At 50.7% G+C, this 19409-nt stretch overlaps 7 protein-coding genes across 7 annotated transcripts; 2 read left to right on the plus strand and 5 right to left on the minus strand.

The window, feature by feature from the left end:
* Nucleotides 1-1450: 1450 nt before the first annotated feature.
* Nucleotides 1451-2927, minus strand: BD324DRAFT_615906 (hypothetical protein). The gene is made up of 5 exons (XM_022014766.1): nucleotides 2772-2927; nucleotides 2625-2713; nucleotides 2331-2553; nucleotides 1833-2251; nucleotides 1451-1766 (listed from the first exon to the last, which is right to left on the minus strand). Exons 1-5 carry the CDS (start codon nucleotides 2861-2863, stop codon nucleotides 1579-1581), a joined length of 1011 nt encoding a protein of 336 aa, XP_021873789.1. The 5' UTR covers nucleotides 2864-2927; the 3' UTR covers nucleotides 1451-1578.
* Nucleotides 2928-3257: 330 nt separating this feature from the next.
* On the minus strand, nucleotides 3258-5626 carry BD324DRAFT_615910 (putative UTP-hexose-1-phosphate uridylyltransferase). Its single transcript, XM_022014767.1, has 8 exons — nucleotides 5154-5626; nucleotides 5012-5073; nucleotides 4789-4905; nucleotides 4421-4726; nucleotides 4033-4324; nucleotides 3860-3971; nucleotides 3649-3814; nucleotides 3258-3579 (listed from the first exon to the last, which is right to left on the minus strand). Exons 1-8 carry the CDS (start codon nucleotides 5230-5232, stop codon nucleotides 3502-3504), a joined length of 1212 nt encoding a protein of 403 aa, XP_021873790.1. The 5' UTR covers nucleotides 5233-5626; the 3' UTR covers nucleotides 3258-3501.
* A 713-nt stretch (nucleotides 5627-6339) lies between these two features.
* Nucleotides 6340-7124, minus strand: BD324DRAFT_575940 (small GTPase superfamily; the record flags this gene model as incomplete). Its single annotated transcript, XM_022013159.1, has 5 exons — nucleotides 6340-6434; nucleotides 6495-6583; nucleotides 6638-6828; nucleotides 6870-7012; nucleotides 7067-7124. The coding sequence occupies 5 exons, from the start codon at nucleotides 7122-7124 to the stop codon at nucleotides 6340-6342; spliced, it is 576 nt and encodes a 191-aa protein (XP_021873791.1).
* A 2753-nt stretch (nucleotides 7125-9877) lies between these two features.
* On the plus strand, nucleotides 9878-12272 carry BD324DRAFT_615918 (hypothetical protein). Its single transcript, XM_022014768.1, has one exon. The coding sequence runs from the start codon at nucleotides 9915-9917 to the stop codon at nucleotides 12123-12125; it is 2211 nt and encodes a 736-aa protein (XP_021873792.1). The 5' UTR covers nucleotides 9878-9914; the 3' UTR covers nucleotides 12126-12272.
* On the minus strand, nucleotides 12273-14126 carry BD324DRAFT_615920 (hypothetical protein). Its single transcript, XM_022014769.1, has 5 exons — nucleotides 13329-14126; nucleotides 13082-13272; nucleotides 12952-13034; nucleotides 12775-12899; nucleotides 12273-12728 (listed from the first exon to the last, which is right to left on the minus strand). Exons 1-5 carry the CDS (start codon nucleotides 13768-13770, stop codon nucleotides 12295-12297), a joined length of 1275 nt encoding a protein of 424 aa, XP_021873793.1. The 5' UTR covers nucleotides 13771-14126; the 3' UTR covers nucleotides 12273-12294.
* An 837-nt stretch (nucleotides 14127-14963) lies between these two features.
* On the plus strand, nucleotides 14964-17300 carry BD324DRAFT_615928 (hypothetical protein). The gene is made up of 8 exons (XM_022014770.1): nucleotides 14964-15219; nucleotides 15277-15536; nucleotides 15576-15584; nucleotides 15623-15788; nucleotides 15858-16009; nucleotides 16048-16840; nucleotides 16879-17104; nucleotides 17147-17300. The coding sequence occupies exons 1-8, from the start codon at nucleotides 15032-15034 to the stop codon at nucleotides 17222-17224; spliced, it is 1872 nt and encodes a 623-aa protein (XP_021873794.1). The 5' UTR covers nucleotides 14964-15031; the 3' UTR covers nucleotides 17225-17300.
* Nucleotides 17301-19299, minus strand: BD324DRAFT_615931 (putative adaptor complex subunit medium chain 3). Its single transcript, XM_022014771.1, has 10 exons — nucleotides 19207-19299; nucleotides 18920-19143; nucleotides 18733-18845; nucleotides 18559-18677; nucleotides 18392-18511; nucleotides 18195-18329; nucleotides 18009-18154; nucleotides 17730-17962; nucleotides 17603-17676; nucleotides 17301-17563 (listed from the first exon to the last, which is right to left on the minus strand). The coding sequence occupies exons 1-10, from the start codon at nucleotides 19248-19250 to the stop codon at nucleotides 17392-17394; spliced, it is 1380 nt and encodes a 459-aa protein (XP_021873795.1). The 5' UTR covers nucleotides 19251-19299; the 3' UTR covers nucleotides 17301-17391.
* Nucleotides 19300-19409: the final 110 nt, after the last annotated feature.

Here is a 19409-nt window from a genome sequence, read left to right on the forward strand (position 1 = left end):
GTGTTCGGTGTCGGTGTCGGTGCGTCAACGTGCAGGAGCTCGGTGTTGGTCCGAACGACACATGTGTAGTATGTACTAGAGGTCCCACTTCTTTCTTTTTAGGGATTTTGGGTCCATTATATTATAATCAATGCTACTACTACTGCTGCTGCTGCTCTTGTGTCCTGCCCCCGCGCCCTGTAGCTACATCTGGGATGGGTGGACACGAGACCAAAACTTTAAATTTACCCCCTTCAAGCACGAGCAAGGGCACAAAGAGGAACGTCTCTGTTTTTTTTTCTGGGTGTTCACGTACCTCCTCCACTCTTTCTCTTCCCAGAGCGAGGAGAGGCGCGTGAACCGTCAAGCCTGCGGAATGTTGTCCTTTTCATTTACGATCGGTGTTCACCGACGCCCCTTGCTCCTGTGGGAACGAGAAAGTCAGTAGTTGCGCAGAGAGGGGGGGAAGGATCTGTGTGCATATTCCCAAGGTCAGATCGAAGGCGGGACCTCGACGGGAGCAACCTTGGAGCAAGTTTTACAGAGCGAAGGAGCAGAGGCGGGAACTGATGGAACTGAAAGCTCCTCGCCCCCCACTTTTGGTTTTTTTGCAGTCTCCCATTTGGTCTCTTGTCGAGATCCGATGGAGTGGACATTCTGACATCAGCAAGCATGATAAGCCGATTCCTGAGAAAACGTGTTCGGACTATCATCGAGCCAAAACCCTCCTCTTTCCTTCCCCCTGACCCTTGGCCAAACTGACAATTTAGTACCATAAAAAATGGGCGGAATGCACGCGATCTGATTCTGTCTTATATAATGAAAAGCTCTTTGTAGACACGACGATCTCTCTCTCAACCAACATTCTCACTCACACGCTACCCGGAATTCAATTCCACCAAGGTCCATCGTCTCCCAATCCACCACGTTACGGCACTTCTTCGATCAGAATGAGGGAAATAAAAAAGAATCAGCCTGTTGGGTCTGGAAATTCTTGTAAATCGCTCAATCGCAAGGACTGGCCGGGGTTCCGGTCCGATATGCCCAGTCTGTCATTGGCCATAGATAAATTCAAACATTTCTCGACCCGGATCTTCTACCGGATCCACTCCCGTTCGTATCGTTGTGGAGGAGTCGAGCATGTGCAAGTTCGATCGCAAGTTGCGCCGAGTGGCGATCTCCTTTCGGCAGAAAATGCGCCAAGGGGCAGATGACATGCGCAAGTGCGGTTCTCGGACTCAAAAAGAAAACAGGAACAACCAAATGGGCGTGCCCACCCACTATTATTAGCCACTCCACGCCACTCCACCCCATGGTCAGTGGCGAGTGTCAAGGGGTCCGATGAATCATGTCAGACAGGATGTGTCATGGACACAGGTGCCTCGGCAGGAATGTCTAATGGACCCCGCGTGTCTGAATCTCCCAGCGCATGTATATCGCCTCGGCAGGAGTACTTGGTGGACTCCGCTATCCTCAATCATAACGTGCATGTATATGTGTATCTCTCATTATATCGGAACAAAATAAAACGATAGGGATTTAACATCATTTTTCTCGCTGTGATGAAGATCAGATCCAGTACATTGATATACGACCACCTTAAGCCGACGAAGTCATGCTGGGCATGGCGGATCCAGACGACGTTGACATGCCCATGGGCATGGACATGGTCATTGGGGAGGTGATGTTCAAGGGCATGGACATGTTCATCATTCCCATGGGGAGGGTAGAGTTGAGCATGGTCCTGTTTTGAGCGCTCTCGGTGATGTTCCAGGGAAGAGTGCCGTCTAAAATGGAGAGTGATCAGCCCTTTCTCTACGTACGGAGACAAGTAAACCCTTGTTTGAACTCACTCATGGTGACGGTGTAGTTCTTGTAAGCGCACTCCTTGTCCATCAACGAAACGAGTGTGGCGTTCTGGGGAATGTTGAGCGTGATGTTGGGGTCAAGCTTCATGGTGACATTGACGACGGAGATGTTGGCGATGGCGGGGAAGGCCTCGACGACGAGATCGACAGCTCCAAAGATACACTCGTTGCAGAGAATGTTGGGGTTAATCTCCTTGACGAGTTGAACAGCGGTCGAGTTCTTGCCCATGAGAGCGGCCTCAATCCAGCTGACGGTAATGTTGTGGTTGAAGTAGGCGGAAAGCTGGGTCAACAACGAGGTCACACAGAATGTACCGTTGGTCGAGTTGTAAACGGATGAAGTGACGGGAATGGGTGGGTTGCCGAGGAATCCACCGTAAGACATGTTGGTGTAAGGGTTCATGCTGATGACACGCCATACGCATCAGCTACTGTACGGTTGGTGTGTTGCGGAGAATCTGAAGAACAAAGGAGACAACTCACGTCTTGAGACACAAGACATCTCTGACCAAGGGGTAAAGGCCGAAAGCCGTCGTAACGACTGAGTCTGACAATGACTCGTTCTTCAAATCTCCAGAGCATCCAGAAAGGATGACTTGAGAAGCGTTGTAGAGAGTGGCGTTACTGCAAACATCGGAAGGTCCACAGATATCAGTCATAAAGTTGTCAAGGACGGGGACGATCGAGGCGTTGGGAGAGGTGATGACTGGGGGGATCCAGAGAAGGTCAGCATGTATGAGATGATGGGATGCTTTCGAGCTCGAAAAATAAACGTACGAGGGAGGAGATCGGCGGTCCTGAAGCATGAAGCGAAGGACCCAGAGGTGAAGACTTCAAAGATGGACTTTTGGCAAGATTCAGAGAAGCTAGGAGTGGGCAGAAGACGATCAGCTCTTGACCTGGCTCCACAGCCAAGAGACTCACTGCAAAGGTCCAATCTGCATCGGGAGACCGAGCTGTGCATAAGCACTACCAGAGGCCGCCAGAAGGGCCATTCCAACGTGAGATGTTCGCATACTGAAGTGAATTTATCGATGTGAGGACAGGTCCAGACGAAGAGTAAACGTTACAGAGAAATGATGCATAGTCGAGTAGGTAAAGAAAGACGTATACACTATATATACGTACACACCCAGAGCCATGAAGTCACTGGGTATTGGAACTGCGTCGATCTTGTGCTTGGGAGGGGGGGTCGTCACTCTCCCCCTTGCGGTCTTTCGCCCACGTATCGCTGCACACACCCGAGGGAGGTGGGGTTGGTGGTGGGAAGCAGGAGGGAGCAAGAGGAAGCAGAGGAGGAGAGACATTCAGAGCTCCAAAGCATAAATTTCTCATTCGGGTACGTCATTTCCCCGGGGAACGGGGATGAGGCGCGAGCAGCAGCGGGAGCAGAGTAGTTCAGGTCGGTCTGGAATTTCCGACAGGCTCATGCATGCAGACATACAGAAGAAAGCTGCATTCGTCATAGCCCCATCTATGCCCAGCTTAAGGAGGGACATATGAGCAAAAAGGCGATGCAGCTTCAAGTTCACCGGTAGAATTCCGTGGGAATGAACCGGACGACGGCCCCCCTAGGAATATATTGGGGTCTAATAGAGAAGAAATTATGATGTCCAAGACTGGAACTGTGTCCCAAAAAAATAAAAGCGCTAAACTACTGCTGTCGCTCGAGGTAATGTACATCGCTGACAGATCTCAGCTTTTCAGCAGCTTGTTCAGGCGTCAAGTCTCGCTATGCAAGGCAAGGGCATCAGTCTCTGCAGGGGTCGAAGCACAGCCCATAATTTTAAGATCAACTTACCTGCGCTTCGCCAAGCATCTCAAAGCCGACCAAGAACTTTCTGACACTTGCACTTCGGAGTAGAGGAGGATAGAAGTGGAAATGGATCGAAGCTGATGAGTCCGGCTTAGAAGCAAGGGGAGGCAGAGGTGCTTGATGGATGCCCATGGAATAAGGGAATGGACAACTGAATTTGAGAGTCAGCATGCATGTACTGATATAACCCACTCACGAGAACAAATTGTCGAATCGCACTAGGACACGCTTGAGTACCTTTGCAAGACCTCTGGTCTCTTCCGGGGTGAGACCACACAGACTTGAAATGTGGCGCTTGTAAGGCAGCACTGTATGGGCGGCGCACGTCATGTCAACGAAGCCTCGCTTCTCCTTGGCGGTTCTGCTCACATAGTATCTCGTACGGCCATGTAGCCCAGAAAGGCACTACCGCGACCCAACCACTGTCCTCGTCGATCTCCACCACCCTTTCCTTCCTCTTGACCTCTTCCCAAGCATACGACACGAGCAGGGATGGTCTACCATCCGGTCCTCGTGGATGATCCGCCGGTGGTTCAGGAGCAGTCTGGGCGTGTTTCTCCAGGTGATACAGGGTCGTAGCGGGTTCATCGGGGACATAGGAAAGTGACCAGACTTGACCATGTGGATGAGGCGCACTGGCTCCCATCATTGCCCCTCGATTCTAAAGAGAAAAAATGGAGAGTCGTCTCAGTGCCAGTTTGCTCGTCGTTTTGGGTTTCGCTTGAATTCGCGTCCCTTCGCTATCGTTTCGGCTCACCTCAAAGATCTGTACGTGACCCTCGGCTTCATCACCTCCACCCGTGGATCTCAACATGGCTCCTTCCTCCTCGTAGATGCCTCTCCAGCCTTCGACAACATGTACGATATCCTCCTCATCCATCCTCGCCAACGTCAGGTCATGGCGTGGGTGAAAGCAAATGACTTTACATCGACCTCGCACAGGACGAGATTCGAAGAATGAAGCTGTTGGATTGGAAGAGTCGGAAGAGTCGGACGAAGGATGTATGTCCGGCATGGAAGGTAAAGGATCAGATAGGAGGGCGGGAAAATCATTCTCAAAGACCTAGGAAGCGCCCAACTGTCAGACCACGAAGTTTCTCGCGAATGTTCGTCTCCACAACTCACAAATGTCTCGGTGTATTTGGGATTACGGTCACCTCCTGATCTCGCGTTTCCAGGACACAAATAACATTCGGGATCGTAAGCTGGCAGTTTTGTCAAGACAGGCGCTTCAGTCTGACCCTGTGAGGAAGAAGGGGCAGAGGGCCCGACAGTCAGCGATCCTTTCAGATTGAGAAGGCACAGAGCTAGGTCACAGCGTGCGGGGGGAAGAGAGGCCCACACTCACCTTCCAAGGTCGCTTTGTGCGATGTGGGGAAACGAGCACATGCTTGCCAAGCAGTGGGTTGTCTACAGCATCAAGGTATCAGGAATGGTGCCAAATGGGGCATATGTCTCGAGCAGCACGAGTCTCGAAGAATTGTACTCACATCTACGATGCGGATGTTCATTCGGTTCAAACGTCACGGTGGGATGGGCAGTGCCATTAACACCGTTCGAAAGAGTCATTTTTCCAGCGAGTTTTTGGTTGATTCTCCTTCCAGGCTCCGTCTTGAGCCTTTCAGTCTGTAGATATATAGCAGTCGACTCTGAAGTTTCAAAGAAAAACAGAGGAGACGGGTGGGGATGATCCTCCTTCTCGGTCAAACTAGGGATCGGACCGTGGGGTGTTTTTCAGCGGAGGGGCAATGACGAGATGGACGATGGACACAGTGTCGGTCAGACAAGTCTAGCTGTAGGTATCCTTTCCAGGTATCGAGCTCACTGATAACTATCGACAGAGGAGATCTGAATGGCTATGTACAAGATGGTTTGGGGGGGAGGGTAGGAGGAGATGAAATCTAGCTAAACCCAGCAATCTCGGTCCGCCGATTTTACTCCGCCGTGAGTGTGAGTGTGGGTGGTGTGGGTGGTATCAAATATCTGATTCTTTTTTCTGGCTTTTGAAATTCCCGATCTCAGATCAAATTCCCGTTAGTCGGTCGGGGAGGGAGGGGGCGTAGACTCGGTTCGGATGGCGTGCATTGTTATTACATGGGATTCTGTATACTACTAGGATCACTAAACGGGATTCAAAAAGAATTGTCCACTATATGAGCACGAAACAAGTGAGAGAGTGAATGGTAATGAGTGAGCCATGTGCAGTGGATGGGGAAAGATATGGACAATGAATATATCGTGCAGGGAAAGGAGATCAAAAGAACTTGAAAGGGGGAAACGTTTGTAGAGTCTCATTCAGAAGTCAGATCTCTAGGGCGAAGGCAGGGATATGGACAGAGGCCAGAAAAATAGTACACTTTCTTGCTGTCCGTTCTGACGTAGATGTACTGTTGCGCCAAATTAGACCATCAAGAAAACAGGAAAGGATCGACCAACTGACAGTTGGTCGTGCGTGACGCTGACGGTCGTACATGACCCAAGGGTGGTCACCATACAACGATTAGGAGAGAAAGGGCGAGGCGAAGCGAGGCGGAGATCGATATTCTCAGTGTAGGGCGGTGGTGGTGTGGGTGGATAAGACAGGGTGAAGAATAGGGAGTCGCGGGGGAAAGCATTCGACGGTCGGTGGTTAAAATGCCAGAGCGTGCGTGGCGGTCTAGCACTCCAGAGTGCCGCCTATTTGCCCCAGCCCCACCAGCTCGACTTCTTCTTCTCTGGCGCGGGATTGTATTCCTTTTGCATTTCTCGGAGAAGGACCTCGAAAGCTTTGCCTGAGGAGAGAGGGGTCAGGGTACCAGTCACGGCTGACGCTGGCTGGACCTGGAACTCACCGACGTTCTTATTATCCTTGGCACTAGATTCGATGAAAGAAGCATGCAGCTTCTTGGCCAGAGCTTCACCTTCGGCAAATGTCACTCGTCTGAGGCGATCTCATCAGCGTCGATCGATCTCAGTGCGATGCGGCCTGGCTGACCTTTCGCTGCCGCTCAAGTCGACCTTTTGGCCGACAACTACACAAGGCACTTTTTCCACCCCTGCAAAATCGAGAATCTTGTCGTGCACAGTTTGGATCATCTCGAAACTCTGTCGAGAGTTGATAGAATACACCAAAAGATATCCATGAACACCGACGGCGTATTTAGACGGGAAGAGGGTATATTCGTCCTGAAAGGCGGGTGAGATCGATTCACAGTGCCTGTGCTCACCTGTCCAGCACTATCTATGACCTCGCAATCGTATTCTACTCCTTCAAAGTTGATGATCTTGTGGCTCGTCGCCTCAATAGTAGGGAAATACGATTCGTTGTAGGTCGGCGGGGCGATCCATTGCTGGGTCAGGGAGGTTTTGCCTGAATCAAAGAGTGTCATAAATCGCTGCAATTTCTGGCCTCACTGGCACTCACCGACGTTGGGAGACCCCATCACCACTACCTTACGCTTGAGAGATCCGGATGAACTCATATTGTGTAAGGATCGTTTAGGGTATGGAGTGGATGAACCGAGGTCGAAATGGTCAGTCTCGGCGGATAATGCGTATTCGAGGGCAGGCGGCGGTGCACACAGCCGGACGCCTTGATGAAGTGCTTGGGGTGTACGACTAGCTTGAACACGAGCGTTCCAAGGTTCGTAACCTGTGTCAAGGCCTGAAAAGTATGTCGAGGAAGGAGGAGTCGCCGGGGATGTCGTTGGAGATTCAAGAGGAGATGAGGAAGATGAGTTGTTTCGAGGGGAGAATAGAGGTGGAAGAGAAGGCACGAGAGTGGTGAGATACGGGAGTGGTGAAGAAGAAGAAGAAGATGCTGGTGGTTGTGGTGGTGGTTGGTGTTGTCTGTTCATGTAGAAAGAGAGGTGATGAACACCAGCGGATGTCAGCGTTTGTCAAAAGACGAGTTTCGTATTTTCCACTGGAACCAAACAAATACACCCCTGGGATCAGGGTCACAAAGTGATTCGCAAGGACCAGGAGGAGATGTGGGGAGCCGTAGCCTGATTGGTATGATGAGGGGAGGGGGGCAATTGTGGTCCAAAGTGAGTGAAAGGTGGACGATGGACGAGGCCCGTCGCGACTTTCAGACGAGGATGACAAAGGAGCAAGGGGAGGTGGAAAGGCCTAGGAAAGGTGGAGCGACAAAGGATGGGGGAACTGGAGGAACGATATACCTAGATCAGGGGGAGTCAAAGAAGGAGGGACGGCTGATCGAGGAGACAAGCTAGAGAGGATAGTGGTTGTAATAGTGGAGTCCCCCGCGTACGCACTAAGCGACTCGACGACTCGATGACAGTGAGAACGGAGCAGTAGGATCACCTCTTCTGGGCCCTAAATGGGGTACTGGATGCAGCCCGAAAGGGGTTGGATGACAGTGCAACACTGGGTGATGTGAGAGTCAAGAAGACATGATTGACTCTTGCCACTTGACACTATCTAATGATTCAGCATGAGAGAAATGGGACAGTGTGGTCCCCTTTTTGGGTGGATGACGGTTGTCCACTTCCGAACATCTCGCTTCTGGAGACATGAAGACCCTCAATTACATGGTATTCCCCCCCTTCGGATGTAAAGGATGGAAAGATCGGAAAAGGAAGGGGATGGAAAGGATTCCGAGTGTTTCAAAGGAATGTGTGGAACAGGAAGCGGAGTGAGATTCCCGTAGGAAAACATCTGAAATGGATGAATGATAGGATGCGAATGGACAGAGCAGCGAGGGGATGCCAGGATGGTTGGATGAACACCCAGGATGATCCCATGACGCTGTCTCCACCAACTCTATCGGCAATCCAACGAATCGAGCCGGAGCAGTGAAAGGGTGATGATGATGAGGAGGAGAAGGGGAACTGGTACGAGGTATGAGGGCGAGAGAGAAGCAGCCAGGTCTTGCGATCTTCCAGTAGGACACATGCTGGCTCGCGACTCACAGCTCGCACTCACCAGGACTGAATGGGTCCACCCGCGGCGCAGAAAGTCTGGAACTCTGAACGAACCCGACCTATGACGATCAGGTCCGGAGCCCACTGGCGCGTGTAGTCTTCAAAGCTTGAAGGACTCCAGAAGACGCTGGGTTCTGGACCATACGATGGACGTTCCAAGTTTGTTCGTTGACCCGAATTCCCTAACGTTCCAGCGAATCGATTGGGAGTATAATCTTCAGGTGTGGTGGTGTGCTCCCAATGGGAAAGTCAAAGTAAAGTCCCTTAGAGGAAGTGCGTAGGTTTCTAATTTCTCGTCCGAGACTCCCGATTCAGCCTTGAGGAATTATCAGAGCAACAAGAATCGGATGGATAGGATGTTCGTAGGATCCATGAATCCCGACTTTAAGATCTCTCTTATGGGTCTGACTGTATTCCTCGATGGCCGGTATGATGATCTAGATCTCGTCTCCTAAAGAGCTGGCAGCTCTCACTGTGAACTCCTCCTCAGACTCGCGCCGGTTGCGGTTATGCAGTCTGGCAAATAATTTCCAATTCTGGTGGACTTCTGCTCAGGTATTTTCGAATTCCGGGAAACTGGAGGAGGTCGCCCTTCAGGTGGTTCAGGATGGAAGGACAGCGGGCTTCTATCACTCTCACACTGTGTACACGGTGGAGTCTCCCTGGCATGCATCGTCTAGCCACGATATTCTCTGTGACGCCGCAAGACATCAATGGAGTCCATATCCAGTCCATTAGTATCAGGCTAAAATTGGGTTGAGAAGAGAGTTGGTGCATGGTGTTGGCTGGGACAGAGTGTGGCTTGGCTCTTGGGAGAGAGAATGATGGTGAGAGGACGCTCGGGGAAGGAGTAAGAAGCACAGACTAGAGAGGCAGAAGAGGTACATCATGCAGGGTCTAGGCCTTGGGTCAAGCATCAAGCACAGACGCCACAACGATTGCCTCTAATCATTCTGTGAACTAGCATCGAGGTTCACATGTCTCCGAACTAGTACAGCGAGTATACATATCCAGTTCACCTGGTCCTCATCAGCCTTGCAGCGGGTCAACATGAAGCTTCGCATCCTTGCGCACATGATTCCCCCACGCATCACCTAGGGTCCCTTCACATGTGCCACAGGTGTGGAAGTGTTTGGTCGACCATGCATGTCTCCGTCGATTGTCAGGGATCACCTAAAGAGTTGAGGGCAGCTAGCTCTAGCTCGATGCATTCTTGAAGCGTCCCTTGACCCTCTAGCTCGCACAACGTGGTCAGTTCCAGAGCAAGGTGCCCCTGCCATTCCCCACTCCGGCTCTCTTTCGGGAACCGGCAAACAGCGCCGCCGAATGCATTCCCGGATCTTGCAATGCCATTATTCCCCACCTTCCACGAACGCGCCAGCGACTAAACGAAAGGCGCCTGTCGATCCTTTCAATCGTTTGATGATCAGCTCCTTGACAATCTTTGGACACAGATTAGTGAGGATCGCACCAGATCGTCCTTTCTTTCATTGCTCCACCTCGAAAATCTATAAGACTCCAGTGTCCTGGCCCCCTCGTCTCCTTCCCCTGCGCCTCAACCCTGATAGAGCATATCTCTCAACCATGTCAGCGCATTACGATTTCAAGCCCCCTGCCTCTGCTGAAGAGTACAAGAACCAATGGACATCCTCATTTGAAAAGTGCAAGTCTATCCTTGAATCGATCGAGTCATCCTCGTCAGCCAAAGACGAAGAAGACCCCCAAGCCATTCTCGAGACGCTCAATTCCTTTGCTGTCATTCACCAAGCTGGTTCGAGCGATGCCGGTCTGTTCGTCGCTGTGCATCCCGATAAGGAGATGAGAGATGAAGCTGAGAAAGCAAAGAAGGAATGGAGTAAATTAGGAACGGACATTGGGATGAGTCGAAAAGCCTTTGAAGCAGTCAAAAGGTGTCAGACGAGCGGACAGGTCAAAGACAAGCGAACGAACTTTTGGATCGAAAAGATGTTGAAAGCTTACAAGAGGGATGGAGTAGACAAGGACGACGAGACCAGAGCCAAAGTCAAGAAATTAAGGGAGGAGATCGATTCATTGTTGATCCAGTTTGACAAGAATCTCGCGGATGACAGTCGACACATCTTTTTCAAGCCTGAACAGCTCGAGGGTTTACCGGAGGACTATCTCAAAGCTCATCCTGCGGACGACAGTGGTAAAGTAAAAATCACGACCAACTACCCGGACTATGTCCCCTTTATGCGATATTGTAAAGATTCGTCGGCCAAAGAAGAACTGTATAATACTTATATGTGTCGCGGACATCCACAGAACGGTCCAGTCCTCGTTGACATGTTCAACAAGCGACACGAGCTCGCGTCTCTTTTGGGTTTCAAGAACCACGCGGATCACAAGTTGTCCAAGGAGATGGTGGAGAACGGAGCCAACGTTCAAGAATTTATCGACAAGATTAGTTCTCTCGCCGATGAGAGGATGCATCGAGATTTGAAGGAAATGGCCGAAGTGGGAGGTTACCCAGACGAGAAATCGATTCCTCCCTGGGAACATCAATACCTTTTCAACAAGGTCAAGACTGAAAGATACGCTTTCGATCCATCCGAAGCCAGACATTACTTCCCATTCGGACGCGTTCGAGATGGTCTCATGGCGAGCATGCAAAAGCTCTTCGGGGTCAAATTTGAGAAATGCTCAAACGTTCCCGTTTGGCATCCAGACGTCACAGCCTACGAATTGAAAGATGCAAAATCTGGTCAACTGATCGGACGATTCTACCTCGACCTTCACCCCAGAGACAACAAGTACAAGCACGCCGCCGAGTTCGATATCCGATATGGAAGTCGAGATATCTTACCTGAATCAGCTCTCGTTTGCAACTTTGTCCAAGGGGACGACGCTTTGATGGAACATTCCGAAGTCCAAACCTTCTTCCACGAATTCGGTCACTTGTTACATCATCTCTTTGCCTCAGGTCAACAGTGGGTGGAACTTGCCGGTATTACATGCGATTGGGACTTTGTCGAAGCTCCAAGCCAAATGCTCGAAGAATGGTCATATGATCCCGAAACCTTGAAGTCGTTCGCCATTTCCAACAATACCGGCGAGACAATTTCTGACGATATGATCAAAGCTCTCCGACACAGTCGAACGGCTAGTCGAGGTGTTCAAGTCAGGAGACAAATGTCTCTCGCTGCCTTGTCCCTGTACGTTCATCAACTGGACAAGAACACCATTGCCAATCCTGAAGATGTGGACAAGGCGGCTCAGCACAATGATTCAGCTTATGGACCTCACGACACTGTACCTGGAACTCATTTCGCTTATGCTTTCGGACACTTGGGCGGATACTCCACAGCATACTATTGTTACATGTGGTCTCAAGTCATCGCTCTGGATCTATTCGATCAATTCAAGAAGAATGGATTGTATGATCCTCAGACCGCTCAGGCTTACCGTACAAAAGTGTTGGCAGCTGGAGGACAGGATAATGCAAAGAGCTTCGTGGCGGAGTTCCTTGGTCGACAGTACAGCTTTGACGCCATGCAAGCGTACTTGGATGAGTAGACAAGGCTGGAACGGACCTGAGGTCATGTAGTAGTGTATACCTAGTCATATGCCTCTGAGACACTTCGGAAAAAAATAGTGCCGCGGTGTCCCAGGTTCAGTAGTCAATAGCACGGTCGAGTGCGACGATGATACATATACACAAATACACAGTTCCCTCACACTCACCTCACCTGGCCTGAGACCATATCTCCAGCTCAGGACATAACGATCGGATTGATTCTTGCCGATATCCCGTCTCCGTCACGAACCTAATTTTGCCCTGGTCCATCCGACGCCTCACCACAGGCTTGAATCGTGACTTGTCGGAAGACCACCATAGTTTCCCCCACCAATACTCCAAATGCTCCTTGGATCCACCGTTGAAATGTATCGCGATGGGGATCTGCCCTGTCAACGAGTGATGTCCTAATGGCGGGTAAAGACTCCAAGGGAGGATCTCAGATCCTTCATCATCGACCATGTCGTAGAATATAGAGGGATCTGGGGGATATCGAGTCCCGAGAAACTGCATGTTGTGGAAGTCGTCGTGTGCCGGCCAAAAGAGTCGATTATAGTAGTCTAGCTTGACTTTTCGATCCGCTAGCCAAATGTTGAATGCCCCTATGTGGAGCATCAGCACCAAGGTTTCGGAGCGAGGTGAACTTACCTTGATCATCGTACCAATAATACTCTTCGCTCTCCATGTACTGTGTGAGATTGTTGTAGAACTCTCTCATCTTGTGAAGCCGGCCAATGATAGTACCAGAATTGGCGTGTTTGGGCAAAAGCTCGCTGTGCGGATGATTAGAGTGTCTAGCATATGGATCGTCAAGGAGTCACTCACAGTGGGTTCAGATCGTGAGGATTCTCATCCTCCAGATAGAGCTCGGGTAACACAGGAGACGCTGGAACGTCTCTACAATCGTGCTGCACAGTGTCAAAACAGTATTCTTCCCTTAGCACGGCCCACTTACACTTTCTGGAGAATTCGGGAAACAATTCTTCTCCGCAGCGACCAATATATCCTCATCATACTCCAGAAATCTCCTCGCCATGACTCTCGGTGAGAGCTGTAGCCAGACATCCCATGAATCCATCATGAAGATTAAATCATCTTCCTTGATTCCAGCGGTATATTTGGGAGAGTTGAGAATATCTCTGAGGCCTGAACGGCGTCGTCTCAGTCCAGACAGCGGGATCATTGCATTCTTGGAAACTCACCAAATGGCTTGTGCTTCTGGTATTGTTCTTGAACATCCCAATTGAATATGATAGGTTGCCATCCGCTCGCTATGGCACCTTGAATCGCTCGACAAAATCGAGGCGACTCATGTGCTCCGGCAGAGTTTATAGGTAAGAACAAGAACACGCGAGGCAAGTCCTTATCTGGAGGATAGAGAGATGAGGCACTGGAAGAGAAAGGTGACGCCGGGTTCAGAGGGTAAAAGGGAAGTGGTGGCCTTTGAGATTCTGAAGGGTCGATAATGTAATCGTCGGCCGGTCTGAAAGAGGAGGAGGAACCTAGGCCAATATAAGAGGAATCACCAAAATTGTACACTGCGGTGAGGAAGAGTACAGCCAGGACGACTATGAGACATATGAGATATCGACGGGTCGAGAGTGCTGCCATGCGGTTGGTCCAGGAGGACGGTAGGGAAGTCATTGTTTACAATTTCCAATGAGGCCACCTGGTCCGAAGAAGGTAGTGACGGGGGAAACACACGCGTCACTTGGTCTGTCAAGAACCCAGTTTTGGTGGTTGGGGCCTATGCCTCCGCGTCCTTTGGGTCAGGCTCTCGGTTTCTACAATCTTCCGCTTGGGCGTGTGCTCATTCGGGCCTTGTCCATGTTGGAGATCAAGGTGGATCAGGATTTTTGGGGTCGGAGTCACCTCCCTCGCAACCCAAGAAACGGATGATAATGATGAATTGCAGAGGACAAAGGAATGAGTTATGTCAAGGATTCCCCTCGCCCTTGATAGTCGCCTTAGACCATAAGTATCGGATGGTGGTACAGGTGCATATCACATGGGAAACAAGCATTCCAGGGGGGATTTGTGATCGGAGATTACAGGAACTCCGAAGGTGATGAACGGTGGCACAGCCCGGCCGATATGGATTAGAACCACATGAAATGTTGTCTCGTACTTCGCCCTGGAGGACTGTTGAGTGAAGGAAAGCAGCAGAGACAGGTACTCAACACTGCCGAAGGAGCCCCGAAACCTGGAAAAGATTGATGACGGCGAGAGGGTTGTGCGATGGGAATTTTGAAGACAGAGCCGAAGCGAAAGTACTCGAGCTTCGGAGACGTTGGCCCTGGAGTGGCCTGCGGGCGGCTCGCAGGGCTTCGCGTGTCTCATATTTCGACAACGTTACGGGCACAAGTTCCATGTTGTCTTGCTGTCTGAGAACGGGCTTGGACAAAGCCAGGCAAACGCTCGTGTACTTAAAGCAAGGCGACTTGGACCTACAAATGAGAGGGAGGTAGAAATGATGTCCTCGTTCTCGTCCTACTTGCGAGGCTCAGTCATAGAGACACAAGTCCTTCGATCATTGTCCTACTGGCTATGATCTTTATTGGAGCCGGTCTGATAATGCCCAATTGCAATCGGAAGCCTCCCGAGACCCGGTAGAACCTTATGGCAACTCACCCTAATTCATTACTGCGCAAACTTACGGTTTGAGAGGTTTCGATATGGGGGAGGCAAATGCCTTCCAAGCTGACTAATTGCTATCAAAGCCCTCTGAAGGCCCTGAGGCAGACAGAATCCAAGTCGGAAGACTCTAGTGCGAGCATGGAGCGAGCTGTGAGCGAGACAACGCCAGAAAATGGTTAAGTGGAGATGCCACATTGCCACATGACTTCAGCATTCCAGAGAGTGAAGATCCTAATTTTCTCCATTCTTCTCATCTGCGTCTCCGAGGATGCCTGAAGATGATGAGGTGACTGCACGACTTCTCGTTCCCTCTGACAATGATTCCGGGCCCAGAAGACGCCTGAGTGTGGACCGAAGGCTCCAAGTGCACGACTCCGCCAATGCCACAGATCGATGGCCCAAGAGTTCTATGAAGAAACGTGATAGAACTCTATCATTGTCAATATGTGCTGCAGTGTAGGTCATCTCGCTGTCAAGACATCCAGACGAACGGTCATTGACAGTATATTGCAGGGTACTGATGGCCACTCTCGTATTCTGGACTCGCTCTTCCGCGATCCGTCCGCTACGACCCGTAGTTCCTCCTGGACAACATCCCATTGGTGTCCTGATGGATCAAGCCGAGAAAACGTTTAAGGATTTGATTGCCAAGCAGAGCGGGAGCTTTGATCAGGCGGTGCTAGAATACAACAGAAGATACCGCAGGAGACCGCCCAAAGGATTCGACAAGTGGTGGGAGTTCGCGGTGAACAGGAGCTTCGTTTTGATCGACGGTGAGTTTCCAAAACGACGTGTCGCTGAACCTGTTTCAGAATTCGACAGTAGGCCGATTGACATTTCCAGGTTGCTGACATTGTAGCTATCCATCGGGATCTGGAGCCTTTCTGGGGTCTATCGGCGGAACAAATTGAAGACCGTCGGAAGGAGTTCACGGCCATGTCACGAGAAAAGACACTCCTGTCCCTCGAGATCCGAGGTGGACGTATCAATTTTGCAGATCCACCGGAAGGTGTCGAGAAAATCTGGTGAGTGCCCGGGTTCAAGGAGCAATGTAGTCTCAGCAATGTAGTCTCATGAGACTCATCGTGTGCCAGGGACCACCACGGAGACATGAGAGAATTGTTTGCAGCCTTCATCGATCAACTTCCCGACATGAACGTGCTTATCAATCGGAGCGATTTCCCCTTTGTTTTCGTATCCTGGGAGGAGCGGCAGCGGCTTGTGGAGCTCGGAAGGAGAGGCGAGGGTGAGTTGATGCAACGATCAGGTCCTGATTGAGTCCAGTCGCGGACGATGCAGATGAGATAGGCCCAGATCCGATTGCAGTGGCCGCGGGGAAAGGATTCGGATTTGAAGACCTTCGTTCTGCCTGCTCGCCCGAATCTGAGGCAAGGTCCTTCGAACTCGACGCACTGGGCGGTGTATCCTATCCATTAGGGCCCATGGAGGATTCGTTTCGGCTTTCTCCTTCCCAAGGCGGCCTGATTTATAATTTTTCCCTCGCCTCAGATCCATGTCATAACGTCGCTGTGCGAAATCAAAATGGCAACTTTCTTCGTCCAGTCTGTCGGCCACGCTGTGTTCGGAACCGTCTGTACCCAATCTTTTCATGGTCCAAATATCGTGCCGGGTCCGATATTACCATCCCTTCCAAATATCGCTGGCAGGAGACTCCAGATGATCCCCTCGAATGGGATAAGATGAAGAACAAAGTCTTCTGGAGAGGCTCTTTCACCGGGCGGCCTGGGTCCAATGAAGCTGGACGGATGTTCCGAACGCAGCGGATCAGATTGATTGCTTGGCTTCAGGATGTTTGGGACAACGTCTCCATACTGGCTCGCAACAACGACGGACAATACGAGATGGCGCAGATGGCCGTTCGCAAAGCCGCCCCTCGTTGGACCGACATTGGTCTAGTTGGCAACGAGCCTTGGTTTACGGATAAAAACCTGGAGGAGATGCATATCAAACCCGCCAAAGGAGTCTCCAGCGATGAGCGATCGACTTTTAAGCTCCTGCTAGATATCGATGGCTGGGGTTGGTCTGCTAGGTTCCGCTCCCTACTTCTATCGCCGGGGTGAGTAAAATAACCTGGATACTAGCTGATCAAAGTAGGGCGACAATGAAGACGACTGTGTACCACGAGATCGTCTCAGATTGGCTAGTGCCTTGGTACCATTTCATACCCGTCAGCTACGACTACTCGGACATGTTTACTATCATCGCATACTTCTTCGGCATCCAGGAATCGGGTCAGAAGCATCACCAAGACGAGCTGAAAGCGATCGCAGACAGGAGTCGAGAGTGGGCTGAAAAGCAGTTAAAGTGGGAGCATATGGAAGTGAGTTAGAACGATATGCAGCAACCCTGCTGAGGCCTTCAGGTGTACTTGTACCGCCTCTTCTTAGAGTGGGGTCGGCTGACTTCGGTGGATCGAACCACCATGGATTATGTTGCATAGGGCAATTTTGGGATTTTCGGTCATTCATATCGCTCGGTTTCAGAACGTGTCCACTGACACATGCATAGATGCAATGAGAGTGACGTGTATGCCTTGCGATACAGTCTGACGGTCGGGGTCCGTCGTTTCACATCGAACAGAGCTATCTGTCCATATGTATACGGACATCACCATCGCACTTCCATCTTGCCCGCTCTGGCTATCTGGCGTATACCCTTGAAAGGCTTGTAGTTGACATCTCCAGATACTTTGAGCTGATCAACCTTGAGACCAGAGTATGAGTGATTCGGGATTGTGAAGGCGATGTCAAATGCGGGAGAAGGTGTGGAATGCGTCTCGCTGACATGCATGAGTGAGAATTTTGGTCGAAACGCTCACCTCGACGTGAAGGATCCGGTCAATGTTGGTGGTCTTTCGGTCGAGACTAGCGATGAAATCGTCCATTTCATTACCTGTTGGCAGAGGATCAACGAAAAGGTCATGAACTGCAAAGCGGACCACTCGCCTGGGTATGCGGGTCGAATTCCCAGGTTCCGCCACCTACATAACCATCTCCAACTTCACTCTTTGTACCTAACACCGGTGCCCCAGGTCCATGCGCATCTCCTCCTCCTGCCCGCTTATCGCCAGTAGCTGTTGCACTGACGCCGTTGGTTCCATAACCAAGGAAGATGGAGACAACGATATCCTGTATTGGTCGATGATTCGTCCGAGAAGTAAGGGTGAGGGAGAACTGGCCTGCAGAGTCGTCAGCTTGATCAGTGACGACGTAGGTCCAACGTACCACCGCCGTTCTCTTCGATTGACATTTTGGGAACGAGCTGTAGAGGCAATTGTACGCGCATCGGAGGGACTTGAAACTCCAAAAGCTTGAATCGACCATCAGGTGGAATGAAAGACAAGACACCATTTTTCTCCCATTTACTGTACCTAGAGCAGGGTAAGTGAAATTTTCAAGCTTTTTGCTCACCGTATACAAGGGTGAAACGAGCAATTGCTGATGAGTTTGGGATTGGAAAACGTCAATAGGAGATCGGGGTTACCGGATAGCCTAGATTTCGCATTGACTCGGCCCCAGACGCTTGAGGAGAGTACAGAGCCGCGACTAGAGCGGCCGACGTAAGAATCTCCATTCACAGTTGTGCAGTGGGCACAGGAGCGACTCACCGGTCGACGATGGCTTCCATCGATTCTTCAATGTCAAAGTAGATCTCGTTGTTGGCATGACGGATATTCTGCCGTCTCCAAGGAATGGGGGCGGTAAATGGGGAGGTGGGTGATTGAATGCTTTGACCAGGTGTCAGATGGTCCATACAAGACTCAGGAATGCCTACCCAGATACTCCAGCGACGTTGAGAATCTTTCGGACCAATGTAGGCGGAAGGACTATATCCTTGAGCATCGCCGTTTCCGTCGTCATTGGATGGCCTTCATCAAGCATCTCCTCGATGAGCTAAGGGGATGAAAGGTCAGATTATGCTGACACTTGGGCCACTTCCCGGACTGACCATGTAAACCACCTCAAAGTTCTCCTTGATTGAATTTTCCGTGATATCCCCTAGGTAATCTTCGAGGGTTGCCAAAAAACTAGACAGGAAAGAGAATGCAAACAGGGGGTTTACTAGAGCCTTCAGCTTTGAAGTCTTTTCAATATCCTCGAGCCAGCCAGGCCGACACACACGATAGCATACTCACATTCCTCCGATATAGGTACCAAAAACTTTAAGCCTTCCCGCTCTAACCAGCATAATCCGGTACCCAGCTCTCGACCGTCATTGTCAATGGCGTTCACCCCGATCACTGAATCGAGCACCTTTGATCTGGCGATGGACTGCTTGCGGAGATGATTGAACGTATCGATGTGGATGGAAGGGTAGGTAGGTGGATGCAATGAAAAGTGAGAAGTGATCAGAGGTTTCCTTTTGCGAGCGAGTATCATCAGTTCGTAGATCTTACGAGCACAACTCGGGCAGACCACTCACCCTATGGGATCCAAGATGATGAGACCGTCTATTCGCGTCATCATGAGTCCATCGTTTGAGCTGCAATGGCCAATCGAGAGATTCCAAGTAATTGACATAGTCGCGGCCTGACGCTTTACCCGTCATGTCATCGTTCGTGCTCCCGCGGGGCCCCACATCTATTGACCTCAAAATTTCAGATACAGATCCCTTCGAGATGCCAT

Source organism: Kockovaella imperatae (assembly GCF_002102565.1).
Source record: "Kockovaella imperatae strain NRRL Y-17943 chromosome Unknown BD324scaffold_2, whole genome shotgun sequence".
NCBI classification, from domain to species: domain Eukaryota; kingdom Fungi; phylum Basidiomycota; class Tremellomycetes; order Tremellales; family Cuniculitremaceae; genus Kockovaella; species Kockovaella imperatae.